This window comes from Lipotes vexillifer, unplaced genomic scaffold (genome assembly GCF_000442215.2).
Source record: "Lipotes vexillifer unplaced genomic scaffold, Lipotes_vexillifer_v1.1 scaffold1049, whole genome shotgun sequence".
Classification (NCBI taxonomy): Eukaryota; Metazoa; Chordata; class Mammalia; order Artiodactyla; family Lipotidae; genus Lipotes; species Lipotes vexillifer.
Window position 1 is genome coordinate 2052249 of NW_006799027.1, and position 23214 is coordinate 2075462.

Below are 23214 nucleotides of genomic sequence, written 5' to 3' on the forward strand. Positions count from 1 at the left end.
CGGCAGGCGGACTCTCAACCACTGCGCCACCAGGGAAGCCCCATGCTGCTCTCTCTTTAACTCAGTAAATCCCAACTCTTGTCTCAGCTTGACACAGGTTTACAGGACCAGTGCCTTCCAGTCCTATCCAGGTGCCCTTTCCTATTATTCTAGACCCTTGACTTCGATGACCCAGAACTTGCTAGTGTGCCTTCATTGTCTTGTCTGCAGTCTGTGGCCAAGGACTTTTGACTCCCTTTGGTACTTACAAGAGTCAGGTTGTTCTTGTCAGGGACTCCAGTTTCATGCCCCTTGGGCTTTTTTTTTTTGGCCTCCAGAACCGCCCTGCTAGTCTTATCCAGGTGCTTCCGAGCTCTCCTGGCTGGACCCCGTTACCCTGGAGTCTGAGTGACCCTTTCCTCTGGGTCTGGGCAGCCCCACCCCGTTTTCCTGAGTGCAGTCACTTGTTGTCCTGCAGGATGTTTCCTCCTTCTGCTTTCTCTTCTCTTCTGCTCTCGTCTTTGTCCACGTGGTAGCCTGTTAGGTTTGAGTCCAGTCTCTCTGCACTCCGTTCATATATCTCCCTTAATAACACCAGCACCAGTACAGTGCTCACTATAGCCAGACATGGGTCTCAGTCTTGGGTGCTTTTCGCTGTTTTGCAGGACAACAGAAGTAAAGAGAGGGTAGGTCACTGCCACAGATTGTTGGGCAGCTAAGTCGGTGAAGTGGGATTTGAACTTAGACACCTAGCTCTGGAACCAGTTCTCTTACCACTTGCTTTATACCGCTTGCTGAGTCTTGAAGGTTCCTCTGCTCTCTGGCCCAGTGGTCCCCGGATGCGTTAGCTCGTTCATATGTGCTCAGCCACCCTTTAATACAGGCAGGTGTGGTGTTTTGAACCCTTGCCTAATTCTGTGACTTCGGACAAGCTTTGTAACCTCTCTGATCTGTTTCCTCATCTAACTCAGAGGCATTTGAGAAGATTAACTGTGAGTCAGTAGCAAGGTGCTTGGCACATAATAGATGTTCAGAAAATGGCAGTTATTATGTCTTTTGTTTTTTTTGCGGTACGCGGGCCTCTCACTGTTGTGGCCTCTCCCGTTGCGGAGCACAGGCTCCGGACGCGCAGGCTCAGCGGCCATGGCTCACAGGCCCAGCCGCTCCGCGGCATGTGGGATCTTCCCGGACCCGGGCACGAACCCGTGTCCCCTGCATCTGCAGGCGGACTCTCAACCACTGCGCCACCAGGGAAGCCCAGTTATTATGTTTTTTATGAAAAAGTTGAGAACTGTTATTAACTTGAGAAATATGCTCGTTCATGTTTGCAGTTAGTCAGTTTGGGTTTGTGGTGGATGGAGCCAAGAAAAGAGGCTTCTCAATTTTCATTCAGTTTGGGACGAAGCAAGGCTTCTTTTTCTTTTTGTTTTTTCCACTTAAGAGCTAAAGGGTTCGGAGAGAATTTTTCCATTCAAAACAGAATACTTTTACCATCTAGTTAAGCCTGAAGATACTGGTTTATCTTTTGCATATCTTTTTTCCCATTTACTTTATCTCTTAACAAATGCTGACTCATTTAATGTCTAGCTAGAGTAAAGGCCCTTATAAAAATTTTTCTCTAAAAGCACAATAAAATACTATCTGCTTTCATCTAATTGCAGTCTTTGAAACTGACTTCAAATGTTGTTAGGTGGTGCTAAATCATTGGCAGTTACTGCTTTAATTAATGGGGGTGAAAAACTGCTTGATCTGTGAACCTCTGTTTTCAGCCTGCTTTGTATGCTGAACTCCCCACCTGCCTCAGTCTCCTAAAGTAAGTCTGGCCCTCCTCGGTGCTGCTTCGGTGGCGGCGTAATGTTTGTCTTTCATTCAGTTTGGCTTTCTATAGTCTTTCATTTACTTAATCATTTTCTACCAAAAGAGGCTTTTGGGGGAGGGGGTATGTATACTGAGGGGGCTGGTTACAAGCAGCGGCTTATTTTGGTACAAACCAAGGTTTTTATGAAGGAGATTTCCCCCGAGTGTGTTGGATGGTGGCAGACGTATCAGCGTGGTTTCGACGCCTGAGTCCTTTTGGAGAACCGTGCAAGGAAACCTTTGTCCAAGAAGAACTTTGGCCTGCCCAAATTCCTGGAGTACTGGCCATGGCCAGCTCAGGCAAATGATTAAAAACAGCAGCACTCTTTCATAGACATACTCTTTTGAAGATTTGCTTTGCTTTTTCACATTTGCTTTTTCTGAACTTCAGTAAGACTGTACTTATCCAAAGGTTGCTTCTCTGATCACCTAATAGAACTCACGTAGTAGGACATGATGGTTAGAGAAGAGCCCTTCATATGGCCCCCGAGTCCCCCTTCAGCATGGAGATGAGGAAACCGAGGCAGGGGAGGTGACCCTTGTTCCGGGAACATGCCTGGAACAAGGTGGCGGAGCAGAGTGTGGGCTTGGCCCTGCAGTCAGACTTCTCGGGCTCCCTCCACATCCTGACCCTCCCAGCGTGGGTAGTAACCCCCCCGCCCCCCTGCCTCCTTCAGAGCAGCTGTGAGCGTTGGGCAGGTTAATTCATGTAGAGCCCCACCATAAGCTCTCAAATGTTAGTTACTCTGTTATAATTGTGGTAAATAGCCCCTCGCATTTCCACAGTGCTTTGTGGCTTACGGAGCGTTTTCTCACTTGTTCCCTCATCCGATGCTCACAGCATCATCTCAAGGAGGTAGGTATGTCTGCTATTAGTGAGCGCTGGCCCAGGGTCCCCCAGCTCTCAAGGTGTGTGACCAGAGCCTGGTCTTGCAAACTCTCAGGAGTGTTGAGAACCAAGGTGTATGTCCCAAAATGTGTCTGAGTAGATGCATAGAGGTTATAGAATTCATGCTTTGAAACTCATGCATTGTGTGATTGTAGAAATTTCCTTTGCTGATAACCTATCTCCTTTTAGGTACAGTTCTAGACAAATGTCTAATCCACTTTGTCCTCCAGCTACACGAGCTTGGAAAGTGTTAGTAAAAATGTCAGGTACAGCATTGGTTCTAAAAACAAACAAAGAGAACCATGATTTCTTCCCAGCCCTGTAAACTGGCCAGGACCTCAGCCTCCGGGGTTTTCTCTGATTCTGCAGGGGTCCTGATGCTGTGTGCTGTGCTCCAGGAGTAGTATGGGTTCCCTGCTTTCACTCCACACGTGTGCAGTCACGTGTGCAGTCACATGTGCGGCCTGGGCGCCCGGGAGGCACACGCCGATCCTCTGCTCCAGAGATTGCAGGCCCCCGTGAGAGGGGGCTCCCTCCAAATAGGATGGGCTTTGGGATTGCAGTTCCCATTTTTTTGACTTACTCTTTATTGTTTTCTCCCATTTTGGCCAGGAACCTTGGATGGGCCTAAAGATTATCCCATTGGTATCATATTAGATTAAAAGTTGTTTTGTAAATTGGTACAACCTGATTGGAAGGCAACTGGGCAATATCTGTTTAAATTTACTTGTGCCCTATGACTGAGGAATTTCCATTCAAAGGCATTTATCCTGGAAATACTTGTATACATTTGCAAAGGTCTAGGGTGTTCATCATAGCATTGTTTATAATAAAGCAACTTTATTGGAGATTGGTTAAATAAGTTATGGTACATTCCTAGAATGAGATATTGTATTTGGCTTAAAATGAGTTTTATAAGTACTGATACGAAAGTGTATCCAAAATGAGTAAGAAGGGCTCACTGAAGAACAGTAAGGTAAGAATTGTCCAGGGTTTGTTTATAACATTGTGTAGAGTGAATGTGCATTGAGACCACAGAGGGAGAAACGAATGATTAGGAAAATTTTTGTTTTGATAGTTCAGAGCAGTAGTGAAGGGAGCGAAGTGAGTGTAACATTATAATAGAGGACTTTCCCTTTATAAATTTTTATATTTCTGTATTGTGTAAATGTTTAAATAGTTATAGGGGTTGCTTTTGCAGAAAAACTAAAAACAAACTCGGTTAGTGCCATGGCCAACCTTGACCCTGGGTCTCCTCTGGGAGGTTACTTCCTTCTTCATGCTGCCAAGAGGTGCTGGGAGGGCCTGTAGCGTCCTGCTGTCCCCTGGGAGAACTCGGCCCTGGGGTCAGCCAGCAGCGCCAAGAAGCCCCAAGAAGCCCAGTCAGTCTTCTCACATCAGAGACCTTCGCTCAGTTAAAACCCTGGCCCCTCCTCCCCCTCTCCTGCCCCATCACACACCCGTGCACACACACCCGTGCACACACACCCCACTCACACAGTGGCACACGGTGAGTAACCCTGAGGCCTTTGCTCTGAAACCTTCTCTGCAGACATGCTGTGTTGCCTGCTTTCCTAGTTGGCAGCAGGGTCTTAGGGAAGTCTGATGGTGAAGCAGGAGATGGCAAAACTATAGAGCAATAAACCAAGGCCTGAAAAAACTCCACACGTCAAACTCCACTTCACCTTGGTGCAAAGAGCCCAACGTACCTCAGCAGCCGCTTCACTGTATTAACACTCAGTCGCTGGCGGTTTATCCCGATGACTGTGGACAGGCATCGGGAACAGGCAAAATGCTGTTTCAGGTACTCTGCTTAGGAAGGCAGGATGGTGTGTAGTACCTTTTAAAAAACACTCTTAAAATTTCTTTAACAATATGTTATATTACAGCATTAGTTATCTGGAAATTCTGTGATGCTGAACCAGTGGTTTCACTGACTTTAAAGCCAGTATCCATCTCCCTGGAACTCTTTGTCTCAAAAATAAAATGTCAGGTTGAGGCCAGAAGTCTTTCTGGAAATGCTCCACCCTGGTGCAGTATATTCTGAATTGCCGTTTCTGTGTGGACAAGCACTCTGACAGAAAAGGCTTCAAAATTTTGTTCTGAGGAAGAAGCCAGATTTCCACCCGTCTGTGCGTCACCAGTAGGCTTTGTGCTTCCTTTATTTGAGGAGAAGCCATTGTGCCTCTGGAGCTTCCTGTCTCGACCCAGACAGCTGGAACTACAGTCGCAGAAGCCGTTTCTAAGATACATTGGTACACTCTTCAAAAGTATATCTGTGCCTTATGCGGAGCAGAAATCAGATCCCTTCAATACCTTGGGCTTTGTGTTAGTCCTTAAATGCGACAGACCCTATCACAGCTTTATTAAGCATCACTGGAAAAATCCACTGCTCAGGCTGCAGCACGAGGGCACGCAGCAGGCCATGAATTTTGTCGGGGGACACAGTTGGTACTTGGGTGCACTGAAGCATTCAGATCTTAGGGTGAGGGACTTGGGCCCCTGTTGGGTGTGTCGTGGTGGGGCAGGGGTGGTGCACTGCCCAGGGGAGGCTGACCCAGGGCCCTGCTGCTCCCTCTGGCCGCCCCGCAGCCTCCCTGACCAGCTCTGCGGTCTGCCGGGCCCAAGCCCATCTCACACCCGTTGAATTGGGAGCTGTTGGTGTGGACGCCGGCGTCAGTATTTTTTAAGCTTCCCAGGTGAGTCTCACGCGCAGCTACATGAGCACGGCTGCCTCGGATGGATTAGTGGGGAGGAGCCCTCCTCCAAGGGAAGAGGGGGCCGTCACGTGTCTTCATGTCCCGCCCTCACGTCCACTCAAGAAACCAGCATGCCTTTTTTGTTTGACACCTACACACGTGGGAAGATATCATAAAAAGGGAAGGAAGGGAAACGGAAAACTGGGGTTGAAATGTTAAATGAGACACAAGCGAAGCTTAACGCAACTCCAGAGGGACCAGAGGACCTGCCGTGACTTTGGGTCTGAGTTTGCAGCAGCCAGTGTCACAGGGAACTCTCCTGGGTTTCACACTTAACCAGGGCTTCCCAGGCTTGATCCTTTAAGCTGGCCCAGGGTATCGGGCACCGCACCGGGGCTTGGCTGTTTGCATGCACACACACGCCTGTGTGAGTGTGGTTTGAACCTGCTTCACTCACCACCCCGTGGATCACTGGAACAAAGCACTCCTGCATCAGACAGGACAGCTGGAATCCATCAAATATCAGCATTCACAAAACAGTGCACAGTGGAGAAGATGTGTAAGTCAAGGGTGGGCAAGAGTAATACTCCCTACATCTGTTTGTGTAAAAGTCTTCAAAAGATGAACCCAGTTTGCAGTGAGTGACAAAGCAGATCAGTGAGCGCTTGCCTGTGTTGCGGGGTGAAGGCAGGTGTGTGGATTGGGAAGGGGGCACATGAGCACATTTGAGGTTATGAAAATATTCTGTATCTTGATTATATTGGTGGTCACACAGTGTATAAATTTGTCAAAACTCTTTGTACACTCAAAATGGGTATACATTTAATTGTATGCAGATTACCTCAGTACAGCTGATTTTTTCTTAAAGTGGACAGGGATAAAGGTCAACAAGGCGTAACTGCGAGCAGAGAGAGGGCCCTGGTGTTGCTGTGTGCCAGGCTTTGTACGTCAAGGGCATTTTTCCAGGGAGGGACGTGGTGGTTTTCTCTGTGCTTAAAGTACTTGCTTCCAAAGCGCATGTAGTGGTTTTCCATCCAGGCCGGCAAGGGTGCAATCAAAAAAGCCAGTTTCAAAAAATTCACAAAATAAATTGTATTACTCTTCGTAGTTTTTTCCCCCTTTCTTTGATGCATGTGATTGTATCTGTTTACGTCTGGCCTGAGAGTTCATTCCGTGGTGGAGATGGGTCTTCAAATAAACCCACTGTGCTAGCTCCGTATGTAGCCAGGGCCTGCCCTGGCATGGAAAGATTAATTAAGCTAAAGATGGTATTTTCTTCTCTTAAAAACAAAAAGGCCAAAACAACATGTTTCTTTTCAAGCTCCTGCTGAGCTCCTGCTGGTTGGCTGTAGTTGGGCAGAAGTCCAGTGAAGTTGGGGGAAGAGGTGGCGGGTCTGCAGCAGACAGACGCCTGCTCTGCCACTCGCGCATGGTAGCCTTGGGCGAGTTACCCAGCCTTCTAACCTCCAGTTTCCTCATTTTAAAATGGATACGATGATAGAATGTTCTTGAAAGCCTTCTGGTAAGAAGTAACTGAAATAATGCATGTAAAGCCTTTGGTGTTTTGCCTGGCACATAATAAGTGTTCCATAAATGTTAATGATGTGTGTGTGTAAATATGACAGTATTTATTGGTACACACGTTCTCCACATATGTATATAAGGGAAATCAGTTGTGTCCCACGGAAGCATATACGTAAATAAATAACATAGGTTACAAGGGAGTTGAGATCAGCTTCTGGGATTTGCCAGCAGTAAGCTGTAGTGTCAGCAGGAGCCTGTCAGAGGTCTTGGTACAACAGGCTGAAATCAAGTCTCAAATTACATCCTTCATTGAGATTTAAGGAAAGGCAACAAGTCAAGTGCTGACGGTGGCTAGCTGTGAGGGAACCCGGCATCACACGCTGTGTCCTGGACCGCAGCCCCTCCTGAGCCTGGCAGCAGCCACTTAACCAGGACATCAAAACTTCCCTGGTACCTGGTGGCGAAGGTGGGGAAAGTCACTTTCACAGTCTGTGGGAACGTAAATTGGCTCACTCTTTATGTACGTGAGTCAGCACATTCTGATTATATGTTATTCTTTTATTCATCTAATAGCTATTTATGATGTACTTACTATATGCCAAGCTTTGGGTTAAAATGGTGAACAAAAACAGATGCTGTCACTGCTGCCGTGTTATTTTTAGTCGGGAGGCGTTGTGGGTGTTAGATCAGAGCCCTGTGATGAGTGCCGGGGGCGTTTGGGAGAGCCTGCAGCAGAGAACCGGGGGGTGTATTTTACTGCAGACATGATGGCTGAGCTGAGGTCTGAGGGATGGGTGGGCACCAGTGGTGGTACGGGGCCTTTTGAGTGGAGGGGAAAGCATGTGGACTGCTGCCTGCGGTCCAGGAGCTACAGGAAGCCCATGTGGCGCAAACAAGAGAGGGAGGGAAGGTGACGGAGGGTGAGCCCTGAGAGGTGGGCAGGGCCAGACGAAGCCTGGCAGATAGGTTGTGGCAGTCCTCTCGGGGTGTTTACACTAAGAGCTGTGAAAAGCCAGGGAGGGTGTTTAAGAAGAGAGGGAAGGCGGGAGGAACACTTGTCAGAGTTGGAGAGTAGATTAGAACAATCTAGAGTGGAGATGTGGAGGTGAGTTGTGCAGGTGAGAGGTGATGACGGTAAGATTGAGGTAGTAACATTAGCAGCATGTGTTGGATGCATGAGGCAAGGGAACTGTGTTCTGGTTTGAGCAACTGCGTGGTGGTTCTGTGAACTTCAGGGAACTGTGGAGAAGAGAGTGCTTGGGACACATCTAGACCGTCTCTCCTTTCTTCGGTGAAAATAATGATAAGTTAACTGTTTAAATGAACACGTGGCTGTCCTCGAGGGGAATGTAATTGACCACAGAGCAGCATGGCACCAGGAGCTTGAATGAAGCACCGTTTGCCTGGCCTTTGAGGTAGTAGATTTAGGGGCTGGTCAGATGTACCGAGGAATTGCCAGCTCCACTCCTGACTGTGACTGCGTTTCCTGGGTCTGGGATTTTCTTAGGCTACAGAGAGAAAGAATCTTGGGCAATTGTCCTTATTCACTGCACCCTAGAGGCAGCTCTGTAAGGAAGAAGCTTTGTGCTTCTCCGGTATGCTGAGTTCACATGTGATTTATATCTGTAGGAGATTAAAATGGTTTATAAATTATGGGGTCAGGTGAGCTAGGTTTGGGTATTGGGTCTGCCAGTTTCTAGCTTTGAGATATTGGGCCAGTTGTTTAGGTCTCTCTTGGCCTCTGCATTTCCATTGGTAAAATGGGGATCAAAAGACCCACCTTTATAGGATTGCTGTAACTAGCTACATTGGGACTTTCAAAAAAAAAAAAAAAAGACCTCAAAAAAAAGGATGTCCAGCTCTTGGAAACAGAGATGCTAAGCAGCAGAAATGATGGAGCCGGAAGTAAGTTCCAAAGTTGAAGGGACACATAGTTGAGCACACCGGGGCCCAGTCCCTAGTCAGCTGTACTTCCGATCAACATTACACAACAGGTGTTTGCTAGTTAATAACACTTTTAATCATGCTACTGGAGAGATCATCTAACTTATAAATTCAGCTGAAACGTCTGGATTTTCATGTAGCATTGCTATGTCAAGACATCTCTTTTTACACATGATTTTGGTTTGTGTTTCTGTGAAGTTGTTTAAGGATGGGTGCTCTTATTTCTGTTGTATAGCTGTGGGCTTGAGGCATTGAAGAATGGTGTGCTTTTTCTTCAGCTGAGAGTATTGTGGTTGCTAATCCAGAGTTCATGCTATATTGTTAGCAGCACCTCCTTGTCCCATTTGCTGGAAATAGAGTCTCTTAAGGAGCCAGAATGAAATGAATAACATGCATTAGATTATTTACTTGAGACTAGGCCTGTAATAGAAAATGGAAGATGATAAATGTTTAAGATGAGAAGGGAAATCCCCCCCTTTCTTAGATGAATAAAAATACGGTAATATTTAAAATTAAGTGGTCCTTGTTTACACCCCCCCTTTTTTAATTAAAGAAAGGGCTGTGTTAAAATTTGACTGACTGAAATTGCTTGAAATGTAAAATTTCATAAAAGTTCTTATACTAAAGGGACATAAAATCTAACAGTAGAAATTTAATATAGGAAGTTAATTCTGATTTCCAAGTGCTACAATTATAAAATAGTCTGAGAAAAAGCACTTTTCCATAAAATCACGTGCTTTGAAACATGGGCTTTGTGCTCCTGGCCACTTCTGCAGGGAATGTCGTGGTGTGGGGTGTGGGGTTCTGCAGCACCGACAGGTGTCGGGCCCCTTCCTTCTGAACACAGCCTGTTCCACCGTGTTGCAGAATGCAGCCATTGTGACTCAGGAACAAGTTGGCTTTTAGACTATTGTTAGCAGAGAAGCAGAAACAGTCTTTTTTGAAATGACTTTCACTTTGGAAGGGACAGTGACAGGATTAGTAAGAGCTTTTCCAGATGTTATGTGTTTGTGGTCTTAGGTGGTTACACAGAGCTTCTTTTCCTGTGTATCTGCATTGTGTATGCTTCTTGTTTTCTTTATTTTAGTGCTGTATGAATATGACTTTAGCTTAAAAATTAAGCTTTTAAATGGAAAAAGCAGTAGCTTATTAGCAGAAACTTGATAGGAGTTTATCTGTCATCTCATTCTATTTTTTAAAATTTATTTATTTATGTATGTGTGTACGTATGCATGTATGGCTGCATTGGGTCTTCGTTGCTGTGTGCGGGCTTTCTCTAGTTGAGGCGAGAGGGGACTACTCTTTGTTGCGGGGTGTGGGCTTCTCATTGTGGTGGCTTCTCTTCTTGCGGAGCACGGGATTCAGTAGTTGTGGCACGTGGGCTCAGTAGTTGTGGTGCACGGGCTTAGTTGCTCCGCGGCATGTGGGATCTTCCTGGACCAGGGCTTGAACCCGTGGCCCCTGCATTGGTAGGGGGATTCTTAACCACTCCACCACCAGGGAAGTCCTGTCGTATCTCATTTTAAAGTGTAGACGCCTTTTATATAAAGTTAATTTCGGTTAATGACTCACTGTAAAATTAAAGAGAAAGAAAATGTGTTTCTCTGGAAAACAAACTTGACTTTAGGGTTTGAGATACTGAGAATACCCAACCTTAGAATATATGAAAGGGAAAGTTTCCATTTATAGTTTTAGATAGAAAAGTTTTTAAACAGTGAAACAATTATAAGGAAAGTAGGTTTTAAAATAACAGTTTAAAAGTCTGAATAAAGCAATATGAAAGTGTGCCCGGGCATAACCCATGGGCTGGAAAGGTCAGCTAGCCTCCACGACAAGCACTAATGACCAAGTTACCTGACCAGCAGCATCGATATCGCCCCTGGTGTGTAGGGTCATGTGCTAGGGTTGAACGTTTGCAAACTTGAAGTCAGGGCCTGTTTCCCTGAGAGGGTTTACAGTGGTAAGCTGGTGAAATGGCTCTGGTGTTGAGAGAGAATTAAGAATTATGGATGGCAGAGGCTAAACGTCAGATGAGTGGTTTCCGTCAAGTGCTGAGGAAACGTAGAGGAAGGAACACCGTGTAAGGTCTCTGAGGTCAGAGGCTGGACACAGAATAGACCTCAGGCAGGCTTTCCAAGCCAGAGGAGAAGTGTGGACAAACCTGAGGCGAAAATCAGTCTAGAGCAGGGCCAACTGTGCTGCTGGATGCCTGTTTCATAAATAAAATCTTATTGGAACAAAGCCACACCCGTCCTTTACATCTTGTCTTTGGCTGCCTTTGCTCTGTGATGTTGAGGTGAGTGGTTGCTATGAAGATCGTGTGGCCCATGAAGCCTAAAATATTTACTATCTAGATCTTGATGGAGAACCACCTGGGGGTGGTTCTTGGAGAGTACATCAGTTTGTGGAAATGGAAGATACAGATACATAGGTATTAGAATAAATAAGGAATGCATGGTAGGTAGCCTTAAATCTTAAGCTTAGAACTTGGAAGCAGAAGCAGTGTGAGTTGTTAAAGGTACATAAAATTAATTCACAGTTGATTAGTCATCAGTTATGATCAGGTTCATAGTGTGGGGAGGGAGATGGCTTTATAATTAAAAGATGGTGAAATAGTGTGACTGGAGACACATAGAAATTGCCTGGATAGGAGGAGCTTTGGTGGGAGTTAGGAAGGTCTGCCTGCAGGACTTGACGTTTGAACATAGTTTTAAAAGGCTGTAAATAGGAGTTTGCCTGAAGGACAAGGACTCTTCAGCCAAGGAAAAGCCACTCAAAGTACAAGGGTGTGAAACAAGTTGATGTTTAGGGGAACAGAAGATATTGTCATGTTTGAAACATAAGGTATGAGCAGTGAAGTTGGGAGGGGCCAAAGTGAGGGATGCCAGCCTGGTGATGATGGACGGTGAGAAACTACTGGAGAGCAGTGGGATGGGGTCATGATCTGGGCTTGTGTTGTTTTCCCCATCATTTCATATATTTTTGTTATATGTATATGTATAGCTGGTTCACTTTTTTATATAGCAGCAACTAACACAACAGTGTAAAGCAATTATACTCCAATAAAGATGTTTAAAAATTTTTTTTTTTTTACAAATTAAGTTAGATTTGTATTTTTCAAGGATAGTCCTAGTAAATCAGTGTGGAGACTTGGTGATGGAGGAGGCTAGAGGTACAGAGATATGTTGGGAGTGTATTGCAGTATCCACGTGACAGATGATGAGGACTTAAATTAGGGTGGTGGACGTAATGATGGAAATGAGAAAGGTGCTTCTAAAGACAAATGGGATAATTGACTATGTAGATTTGGATGTGTGAGAGGTGAGGGAACAGTAGAGATCAGGGAAGTTTTTAGAATTTGTGCTTGGACAACAAAGCCAACAGTGCCATTTAACTCAGTTTGGGGTTATGGCGAAAAGAGTGTGTTTTGGTGGTGGATGAGTTCATGCCCATGGAGCAGTAAGTGGAACTGCCCCTGAGTGGTTTGGAGCATAGGTCTATAAGTCAGTGGAGAAGCGTGCCTTGAAGAGAACATTTGGCATGTATTGGAACTAAGTAGTTGGCAATTGTAGAAGGAGGTGAGTTTCCCTGAAGAGAGCCTGTAGACCCGGAAGTCAGAGTCGGGGTGGAGCAGGGAGGGGTGTCGGGTTCCCGGAGGCGTGCTCTGCTCCTCTCCACCCTCCAGCCAGGGCAGACGTCCAGGCATCACCGCCCCCCACCGAGCCTGGGGAGCCTCAGGAGCCTTCGCAAGGCACAGCACTGGGAATTGACAGGAGATGGGGCAAAATGACCATGGTGTATGAAATACAAGGGAAGTATAAGGGTTAGAGGAAGAAAACTGCATGGAGAGACTGAGCACAGAAGCAGTAGTTGGAGCCACATCTCTACCAGAAGAGCTGCAGTCTGGTTAGAGCAAGTGTGTTGGTGGATTTGGGGATGAGGGTCGTTGATGACTTCGGTGAGAAAGGTTTCAGTTGAGCGGAGGCGGAGGCCATGTTTGGAGGCGGCTTGCAGCGGGGAGTGGGAGGAGAGCCTGCTTTACTAGAAGTCTGAGCAGGAAAGGAGCTTGTGGGATGGGAGTCAGAGGCGAGGAGAGGCAGAATGTGCAGGAAAGAGTTCACAGCCTAGATAACTTTTCTTTTGTGCAGTAAACCTGCTGATACATTTTCCTTAGTGTTTTATTTGTAAACAATTTCAGACTTACAGAAAAGTTGGAATAGAACTAACTTTACCTGCAGTTAACATTTTCCACAATTGCTTTATGATTTTTTCTTTCCTACATAAATTTGTTTTCCTGAACCATTTGAGAATAAATTGCAGACAGTAGATACTTTTACTTCTAAATATTTCATATTTTATGAACCTGTTACTTGTATTTATGTTGTATATAATCTATTTAGTACCCTTTACTCTCATAAGAAAAGGCTTTTGAGAAGCCTTCTTGAAAAATAACCAGGACACCCCGTCCACCTCCTAAAATATTTTGTGGTTATTTGCCTACTGAGAGGCTTAAACACAGACAATTTGGGACTTGGTCTATACTATAAACTTCTGAAATACAAAATATTTTTTTAGATATTGGTCTGTGTTGATTGGTAGCTGATCAGCAGAAAAGGTAGAGGGAAATGATGGCTATTTAGACCTTTTTCAAATAATAGTAAATGTTTGATTCCACAGTATAGCACTGTGTTATTTATTAATTGTCTGACAAGTGAGCTAGATCAGTGAGGTTCAGAAGTCTTCCCTTCAAAATACTTACACGTGAAATAAATCCCTAGAATGTTGTCCTTATTTAGGCCCGGAACAAATAGGCCCAGTGGAAAATGTGAGGTTTTTTTCCCCCTAAATACAGAACATTTTAGTTCATTTAAATAGTACTTAATTGCCCTAAATTCGCTGCCCCCCGGAGCACATTTGTGTGCAAGAAGTCATTCCCTTGTCCTTTCCCTGCTTTTAGTAAAAGCGTGGTGGTGCATATTTGCCATGTATAGTGTATATTTGGAACACAAAACTCACAAACAGGAATTATAAAACTGTATCAAATTGTCTTTAGTGAGCGGCTTTCCCTCTTGCCAGGATCTTTGTTGGTGGCGAGTAGAGACAGACAGTGCCAGCTGGTCCTTCTGCCCCTGCCCTCCCCCTTGTGGGGTCCGAGGCTGGTGGCCCCCCTGGATACTACCCCAGGGCTCTTCATAGTTCCTGGCTCTGCTGGTTAGAGGGGAAAAGTGGGGCGTTTTCATTCACATTTAAAAGCAGAGGATAGGAGCCATCGCTCTGGTCCTGAGATGGTGATGATGATGATTGATCACCGGTTATTTCTAACACTACGCATTCTCGTTTCTTAAGAAAATATGACGAGTTCCCTGGTGGTCTAGTGGTTAGGATTTGGCACTTTCATTGCCGTGGCCCGGGTTCAGTCCCTGGTTGGGGAACTGAGATATCCCACAAGCCGCACAGTATGGCCAAAAAAAGAAACAAACAAACAAAATCTGAATCCTAAAGAAAGAAAAGAAAAATATGACAAGACTGGAAATAATGTAAAATTTTAATTTCTAAGATTTTAAGGATTATTTAGTAGCAGTGTTGTTTCAGTAGCTGAAAAGGTTTATAAATAATAACCCAAGTGTAGTGTTTTCTGCTACGAAATGCCAGAAATAGCGTGTCTGACACTTTGGTGAGTTTGCAGGCTTCATGTGATTTCCTTTCACTGGTTTGCTCAGTCTGTTTAGCCAAGGTTGGCTATTTGTGCTGGGTCAGTAATTTTGGGAAATGTGGTTGGAACCACAGATAGTTTGATAAGGAAATAACAGGCAGGAAACAGTTGATACGCCTTTAGCCAAAACATGTAAATTTCTCCCTGGGTTTCCTTGGGGAAGAGCCAGCCTGCGCTCCTCTGTCCACTTACCTCCAGCCGGTGAAGGATGGCCCTTGGCACCAGCGGGGAGCCGTGAGCCGCATTTTCATTGTCACGTGGCTGCTCAGAGACAGAATCTGGTGTGATGCAGGCTTTGGAGGGGCAGCAGGTGGCTCAGTGGTTCTGTGATTCCTTTCTTCCTTCAGCAGGTCAGTGCCAAGTACCTGCTCTGTGTTAAATATCCTCAGGCTCAGGGGTATCTGGGAGCAAAGCAGGCAGACCCCTGCCTTTATAGAGCTCCCGTGACCACAGGGGAGCGAGCAGACGCAGTACCGCTAAAAACACAGCAGGAGACGCAAGAAATTATGAGTAGGGTGTGTAGGGGTGTGTGTGGAAGTAGCATCCTCACTGGCTGAGTGCCTTTGGGCTCTGACTTATCCATGTCTGTTTTCTCATTGGTAGAGTGAGGATAACAGGGTTGAGTAAGTTGTCCTAAATAAGTTAATATGCATAAAGTTCTTAGAGCAGTGCCTGACTCACAGCCACTTATGCCTTAGTGTTGTGATAATGCTTATAATGTGACCTGATTAGTCATTTTATGTAAGGTAACATCTGAGCAGACCTGAAGGATGAGGGAGCAGGCCGTGTGGATACCTGGGGAAGAACGTTTCAGGCGGAGTGGGTGTGTGCCTGCTGGGTTTGAGGAGCAGCAGGGCGGCCAGTGGAGTGGGAGCAGAGGGGGCAACGGGGACCCTGGCAGGTGAGGTGGGAGAGGCCGTGGGGGGCAGAGCGTGGCCCACCTGTGGCCATCGTGAGGACTTCCTCTGGGGCACCCCAGCCCCAGGGAGCGGCGATGGGACTCCAGCCTGCTGGTGGCAGTGGGCGTGACGGTGGAGGTTCGAGCCTGGGGAGAGCTGGCAGGTCTGCTGGTGTGCTGGAGCTGCCCCTTGGTGCTTGGTGAGCGGAGAAAGCCGGGGAGGAGCCGGTTGGCCCACCTGGATTTGACTTACGTGTTAGATGGTCAGGGGTAGGAGGATGGGCAGTGGGGGAGTTCAGGGGAGAGGCCACCGACAGTGGCGTGGGAGCTGTTGCATCCAGAGGGCATTCAGCTTGTGTGTGGCTGAGCTCTCTAAGCTGGGGAGTCCTGGAAGGAAGAGCGAGGGAGAGTGAGGGGGCTGCCAGAGTGGGAGCAGGAGAGGGAGGAGGGGAGAGAGGAAGAGCTGTGGGTGGTGCCCAGGCTCACCCAAGGGGCTGTCAAGAATTTAAAGTGAGACCAGCCACTGGGTTCTGCATTTTCCTGCACCTGGAGCTGGGAACAGCTGCTGGGGCAGAGGTGGAGGAGGCGAAGAGCTGGATTGAACCTGCTCTGGGGTTTACCAGAGAGTTCTTCAGAGGGTGGAAGGGCACGGTGGCAAGGAAGTATACCAGGGAGCCGTGATGACCATGAGTCGTCCACCCCGAGCTGGATAAAGAAGGAAGGGAGAGGGACTTAACCTGGTGGCGCAGTGGTTAAGAATCCGCCTGCCAATGCAGGGGACGTGGGTTCGATCCCTGGTCTCGGAAGATCCCACATGCCCACAGAGCAACTAAACCCGTGTGCCACAACTACTGAGCCTGCGCTCTAGAGCCCACGGACCACAACTGCTGACCCTGCGTGTCACAACTACTGAAGCCCTCACGCCTAGAGCCCGTGCTTGGCAACAGGAGAAGCCACTGCAGTAAGAAGTCCGCGCACCGCCACGAAGAGGAGCACCCGCTCGCCGCAACTAGAGAAAGCCCGCGCACAGCAACAAAGACCCAGTGCAGCAATCAGTCAATCAGTCAGTCAATCAATTTATTTATTTAAAAAAAAAAAAAGAAGGAAGGGAGGACAGGGAAGGGGTGGGGACAGCAGAAAGGGAGTAGAATCAGTGCATATGGTCTTTTAAAAAAATTTTTTTTTGACATCTTTATTGGAGTATAGTTGTTTTACAGTGGTGTGTTAGTTTCTGCTTTATAGCAAAGTGAATCAGTTATACATATACATATGTTCCCATTATCCCCTCCCTCTTCCGTCTCCCTCCCTCCCACCCCCCCATCCCACCCCTCTAGGTGGTCACAAAGCGCCGAGCTGATCTCCCTGTGCTATGCGGCTGCTTCCCACTAGCTAGCTATTTTACGTTTGGTAGTGTATATATGTCCATGCCACTCTCTCACTTTGTCACAGCTTACCCTTCCCCCTCCCCATATCCTCAAGTCCATTCTCTAGTAGGTCTGTGTCTTGATTCCCGTCTTGCCCCTCGGTTCTTCATGACCTTGTTTGTTTTTTTTTCTTAGATTCCATATATATGTGTTAGCATATGGTATTTGTTTTTCTCTTTCTGACTTTCTTCACTCTGTGTGACAGACTCTAGGTTCATCCACCTCACTACAAATAACTCAATTTCGTTTCTTTTTATGGTTGAGTAATATTCCATTGTATATATGTGCCACATCCTCTTCATCCATTCATCTGTTGATGGACACTTAGGTTGCTTCCATGTCCTGGCTATTGTAAATAGAGCTGCAATGAACATTTTGGTACATGACTCTTTTTGAATTATGGTTTTCTCAGGGTATATGCCCAGTAGTGGGATTGCTGGGTCGTATGGTAGTTCTATTTTTAGTTTTTGAAGGAACCTCCATACTATTCTCCATAGTGGCTGTATCAATTTACATTCCCACCAACAGTGCAAGAGGGTTCCCCTTTTCTCCACACCCTCTCCAGCATTTATTGTTTCTAGATTTTTTGATGATGGCCATTCTTACTGGTGTGAGATGATACCTCATTGTAGTTTTGATTTGCATTTCTCTAATGATTAATGATGTTGAGCATTTTTCCATGTGTTTGTTGGCCATCTGTATATCTTCTTTGAAGAAATGTCCTATTTAGGTCTTCTGCCTATTTTTGGATTGGGTTGTTGGTTTTTTTGATATTGAGCTGGATGAGCTGCTTATAAATTTTGGAGATTAATCCTTTGTCAGTTGCTTCATTTGCAAATATTTTCTCCCATTCTGAGGGTTGTCTTTTGGTCTTGTTTGTGGTTTCCTTTGCTGTGCAAAAGCTTTGAAGTTTCATTAGGTCCCATTTGTTTATTTTTGTTTTTATTTCCATTTCTCTAGCAGGTGGGTCAAAAAGGATCTTGCTGTCATTTATGTCATAGAATGTTCTTCCTGTGTTTTCCTCTAAGAGTTTGATAGTGTCTGGCCTTACATTTAGGTCTTTAATCCATTTTGACTTTATTTTTGTGTATGGTGTTAGGGAGTGTTCTAATTTCATACTTTTACATGTACCTGTCCAGTTTTCCCAGCACCGCTTATTGAAGAGGCTGTCTTTTCTCCACTGTATAGTCTTGCCTCCTTTGTCAAAGATAAGGTGACCACATATGTGTGGGTTTATCTCTGGGCTTTCTGTCCTGTCTTTCTGTTTTTGTGCCAGTACCATACTGTCTTGATTACTGTAGCTTTGTAGTATAGTCTGAATTCAGGGAGCCTGATTCCTCCAGCTCCATTTTTCATTCTCAAGATAGTACATATGGTCTTGATGTGTTGAGAGGTGAAGGGGTTGGGGTGGCAGAGGGAAGTTAGCTGGGAAAGTGGGAGGTGGTGGGTGGAGGCGGCTGCTTGGCCTTGAGATCAAGGAGTGTTGTTACTAGTGACCACAGGTCTGGGGTGGGTAGCCATGGGGACAGGAGCCCAGGGTCAGGTGAGGACAAGGTCACAGAGGACAGGAGGTCAAGGGAGTAGAAGGTTCGCTTAGCTAGATGTTGAAATCCCTCGATATTATGGTGAAGTAGCCGGGGAGAGAGGGCAGCTGGGAGTGCTGGGCAGGGCCAGAGGGGAGAAGGAATTGGTTTCGAAGGGGACAGCGAGGCTCCAGAGAAAACCCCCAACAGTGTAGGGATGTGGTGCTCAGAAGGGGGTGGTGTGGCAGCACACACAGGGCATTTTGCTGAGGAAGGATGTGTGTTTTGGGAGTTGGGAGCTGCCAGACAGTGGCGGTGGTGTGGGGGCCTTCTGGGCCTGAGAGGGGATAGTGAGGGCAGCCTGGGAGCTGCAGGCTTCCTGAGTTGACTGAGGCAAGCAAACAGGAGGGGAGGGATTATTCTGTGGAAGATGGTGGCGCTGGGGTTGCGGGATCTTGGGGAGGGTATCTTGTCAGGGGTCCGGGGTTTCAGAGCTGCCTCTTTAAATCCCGCATACTGGAGATGGAGCCGTCAGGAGGTATTACTGGGAGGTTTCTTGTTTATTTTTTGCATTTTATAAATCAGTATTTCTTAGTAAGAGATGTCTATTTTAAATATAGTGGAAGTTCATCCTCCTTAATTTTCTTCCTTTTCTCTCTGTCCTCTGCTTTGGAGAATGGCACTATTAAGTGCACGGGGTCGAATTTCTTGTCTAAAGCAGATTCTGCTGCTGAAGGGAGCCTAGTGTGAGAGAGCACTGGGCTTGGGGTCTGCACGCTAGTCGCCACTTGCTGTGACCTTGGAGAGAGACTTCCTCCAGGCCTCTTCTCCTTTGTTTAAAAAGATGGTGGCGGGGGCGGGGCGTCTCGCCCTGATTTAAAACCAAATCCTTTGGTTTTAAAATTAACCCCATTCCATTTATTTATTTAAGATGCTTCTTGTAATTATGATCTCCAAGTTCTTCGTTTTTAAAAAATTTGCCTATTTACTGCACATTTATATCAAATAACATTTTATGCTTCCTGCTAATTAGTGTTTTCTAAAAGAGTGTAATATGTAGGAGGTGCTACTGATAACCGCTTAAAGAAGACCCAGGGTTAGCTTGTGTGTTTATACACATTGTGAAGTAATCTCCTGCCCCTACTTCTCCTCCTCTAAACAAGAATGAATTTGAGAGAAGGAAAGAAGAGTGATTTGCTGCTTCACAGGTGGCTCAGCTGCCCGGGCGTAGTGGTTTTGCTCGGTAGGCTCAGAGCTGGCTGTATTCTCAGCTTTTTGTGTGTGTGCTTGGGAAATTGTAACTGTTACCAAGAGCCTTAGATTCAGAATGAGTTGGTAATTTTCCATTTCTTGTTGTTTTTATTATAAATTTATTTTATTTAATTTGTTTATTTTTGGCTGTGTTGGGTCCTCATTGCTGCGTGCAGGCTTTCTCTAGTTGTGGCGAGCGGGGGCTACTCTTCGTTGCGGTGCGCAGGCTTCTCACTGCGGTGGCTTCTTTTGTTGCGGAGCACGGCCTCTAGGTGTGCGGGCTTCGGTAGTTGTGGCTTGCAGGCTCAGTAGTTGTGGCTCATGGGCTCTAGAGCTCAGGCTCAGCAGTTGTGGCACACGGCTTAGTTGCTCCATGGCATGTGGGATCTTCCCGGACCAGGGCTCCAACCCGTGTCCCCTGCATTGGCAGGTGGATTCTTAACCACTGCGCCACCAGGGAAGCCCTCCATTTCTTAAACTAACTAGAAAATCAGATTAATCTAAGGTGTTTTTGATATCAGAGTGCAGCCAGGGTAATAAGGCTGTGCTGAACAAATGGAAGAGTACTTGTCTGGCAGGTTGTGTTTGATTGGCTTCCACTTTTGTTGGCCCCCTCGTAGGGTCCCTTCTGAAAGGCACTCCGTGGAGGTGGTTAGGATTGAGAAATGACATTCTATGGTGTGAGTTGAGAGCAGACACGGGCACACCCAGGGGCTTCCTGAGGTCTGTCCCTCACAGATCTTGGGTCAGCCCAGGGCTGGACCTGTTACCCAGGGCTATGCACTCCCCAAGCACAGGCCTGGGTCGCTACTGACTCACCCGAGGATGGCCTGGGCAGGGGAGCGGTCAGTGCACACCTTCCGCTCCCCACCCTCACCCCCAGCAGGCAGGCATCGCCCTCTGGAACACCTGTGTCCGTCCCACGGCAACTTGGGTGCAGTGCTCTCTGCCACTCTCTTTCACTCATTTTGATTTTGATTTTATTTCAGCTCTGTATTACAGTGCAGTGTTTAATAAGATACTGTCTTCCTTTTTTAATTCTTTAATAGTTCGAATAGTAATGTATCTCAAGAGTAGACTGATACTTTGTCTTATTCATTAGTTTAATAATTTCTGTGTTCCTACAAGAATTAATTTATATAGGGGACAGGTGAAAGAATAGGATAGAACTTGTCTGGTTGAGTGTCAAGAGAAAAGATGGTAAATAATGATTTTGCATACTGAAGGTGCAGCTGTTGGCGGTGATGTTGAAAGTGGCCTCCGAGTACAGTTTGTACTGCAGTCCACATTTGAGGCTCAGAGTGATCAGAGCGACTTGTGTGATTATTAATTTGTTCTATGACTGAGACAGTCTGTCTCTGCATATACCTTTAGGTTAAATGCTGCTGAAATGAGAAATGACATGCAGACTTTTCCCCTCCTTCTCAGATACCAAAATAGCCCTATAGTTTGTATCAGCTCTGCAGTAGTATTGGTCTTCCTTAAACCAAGCATAACCTTGCTTATCTGGAATGAAACAATATTCCTATTCAGCAGTAAATAAATATAATCTTTACTTGTTTAATTTTTAATGTTTGTCTTCCCATTTCATGGTATGAAGTTCTGTCAGCTCTCTTTTCCATCTAAGTGACTGCTGAAGTTTCCACCATTTTCAAGTAAATTTCTTTGTTCTTTGAGGTTGGAAATTTTTTTTTAAATTGGGGTATAGTTGTTTTACAAAGTTGTGTTTCTGCTGTACAGCCAGGTGAGGTAGAGCTCCCTGTGCTATACAGCAGGTTCTCATTAGTTATCTATTTTATACATATTAGTGTATATATGTCAGTCCCAATTTCTCAGTTCAGCCCACCCCACCCTCCCTTTCCCCCCTTTCCCTCCTTGGTGTCCATACGTTTTGAGGTTGGAAATTTAATGGTAGGATTTAAAACTGTAGCACTGGTATACTTAGAAAGGGAAGCTGTAACACTCTCTCCATTTTGAATGTGCAAAATAAATATGCCCACAGAGAAAAACCGGAACATATAGAAGAGTTTAAAAAAAAAGAGAGAGAGAGAGAGAGAAGCAGCTCCTGTGCTTACCTCATACGAAAGAAGTACTGTGAACATCTTTGTGTAGTTTCTTCTAGTACTTTTAAAAGCTGGATTTATTTAAAATAAAACCACCACCACCAAAACAATAAAACTCAAACCTGGATAGCATATAATTGTGGTGACACTGTGTACAAAATTTTGTATCTTCCTTTTCACTTAGCGTGATAAATAGAAGTATTTCCCCGATTACAAATGTGTGAGCTTTTTATAAATATTTATTTATTATTATTTTAATAGCTACACATTTTTCCTTATAGTAAATTTGCCACCTAGCTATTCAGTCCCTTATTACTGAACATTTAGGTTATTTACAGTTTTCTTTTTCCTATTATACATAATGCAGTAATGAACATCTTCGGGTTTAAAGCCTTGTCTGCATGTGAGATCATCTCACTAGGGTAGAATCCCAAGACTGAAGGACATCTGCACAGCGGCCTGGAGGAGGGTCGGCTGGAGATGCCAGTCTGCCCGCCTCTCTCATCGCCTCACAACCTTGCCCTTTGCCTGCTGGCCGGATGGAGGGAGGGGTGCTGTGCACCCCAAGCCTGCTGGGGTCAGAGGCAGGCCACTGGGCGCTGTGAGGAGGAGGCTGGCAGTGACTTACACACAACCTTGCATCACTCTTAACTCCTCAGAAGGACGATGTTGGTGACTCTTTTACCCAAGGGTTTCAAAGGGCCTGATGTAGCTGCAGACTTTCCCCTTCCATTGGATATAGTAACCATGGCAGGATGACATTTCAGTGAACTCTCTTGGACATTCTAATTATGGAAGAAAATACCTCTTCCCCCCACCAGGTGAAGGCATCACTGAAATCCAAGCTAATCCCTGGCACTATTTTTCTCTTCTCAAAGGACAGTTCACTGAATCATGCAGACAAGTGACGTTTCCTATTTTCAACATAGTCATATTGGCTGACTGAAATTCAAAAACAGAAAGCAAGGATATATTTATTGATCCGTAGATTTCTTGGAATGCTGAGAAAAATATTGGCTTAAAAACCAAATTTCATGGGACTTCCTTGGTGGCCCAGTGGCTAAGACTCTACGTTCCCAAGGCAGGGGGCCTGGGTTCAGTCCCCGGTCAGGGAACTACATCCCACATGCCACAACTAAGAGTTTGCATGCCACAACTAAAGACTAAGACCCGGCAAACCAAATAAATATTTTTCAAAAATCAAATTTCACCAAACCTGGTAGATTGCGGTAGGAAAAAATGGAATATATGTGGCATTCTCCCCTCCTGTTCTCCATCACAGGGAACCTACCAGAGGGCCTGCTCCCACTGTGCTCCCCATGGGGTCGCCGCTGAGCTGCCAGCACAGAGAGGAGGCCCAGCACCCCTGCCGCTGCCTCCGCTCCTCCACTCGGGCCTGGGGACATTGGGTAGGCCCTGGAGCCTGGAGCTCAGCGGCAGTGCCTGGCTC

General features: G+C 46.0%; 1 protein-coding gene across 3 annotated transcripts in view; it reads left to right on the forward strand.

Moving 5' to 3' along the window:
• The window catches only part of CCNY (cyclin Y), a 129365-nt gene that overhangs the window by 62158 nt on the left and 43993 nt on the right, over positions 1-23214 (forward strand). The window contains exon 1 of one of the 3 annotated variants that reach the window (XM_007471363.1): positions 14892-14955. The exons of the other annotated variants lie outside the window; for them this stretch is intronic. Within the exon in view, the coding sequence (XP_007471425.1) occupies positions 14892-14955 (64 nt within the window). Of the gene's footprint in view, positions 1-14891; positions 14956-23214 lie in introns of those variants that run through there. 3 annotated transcript variants of the gene reach the window in all.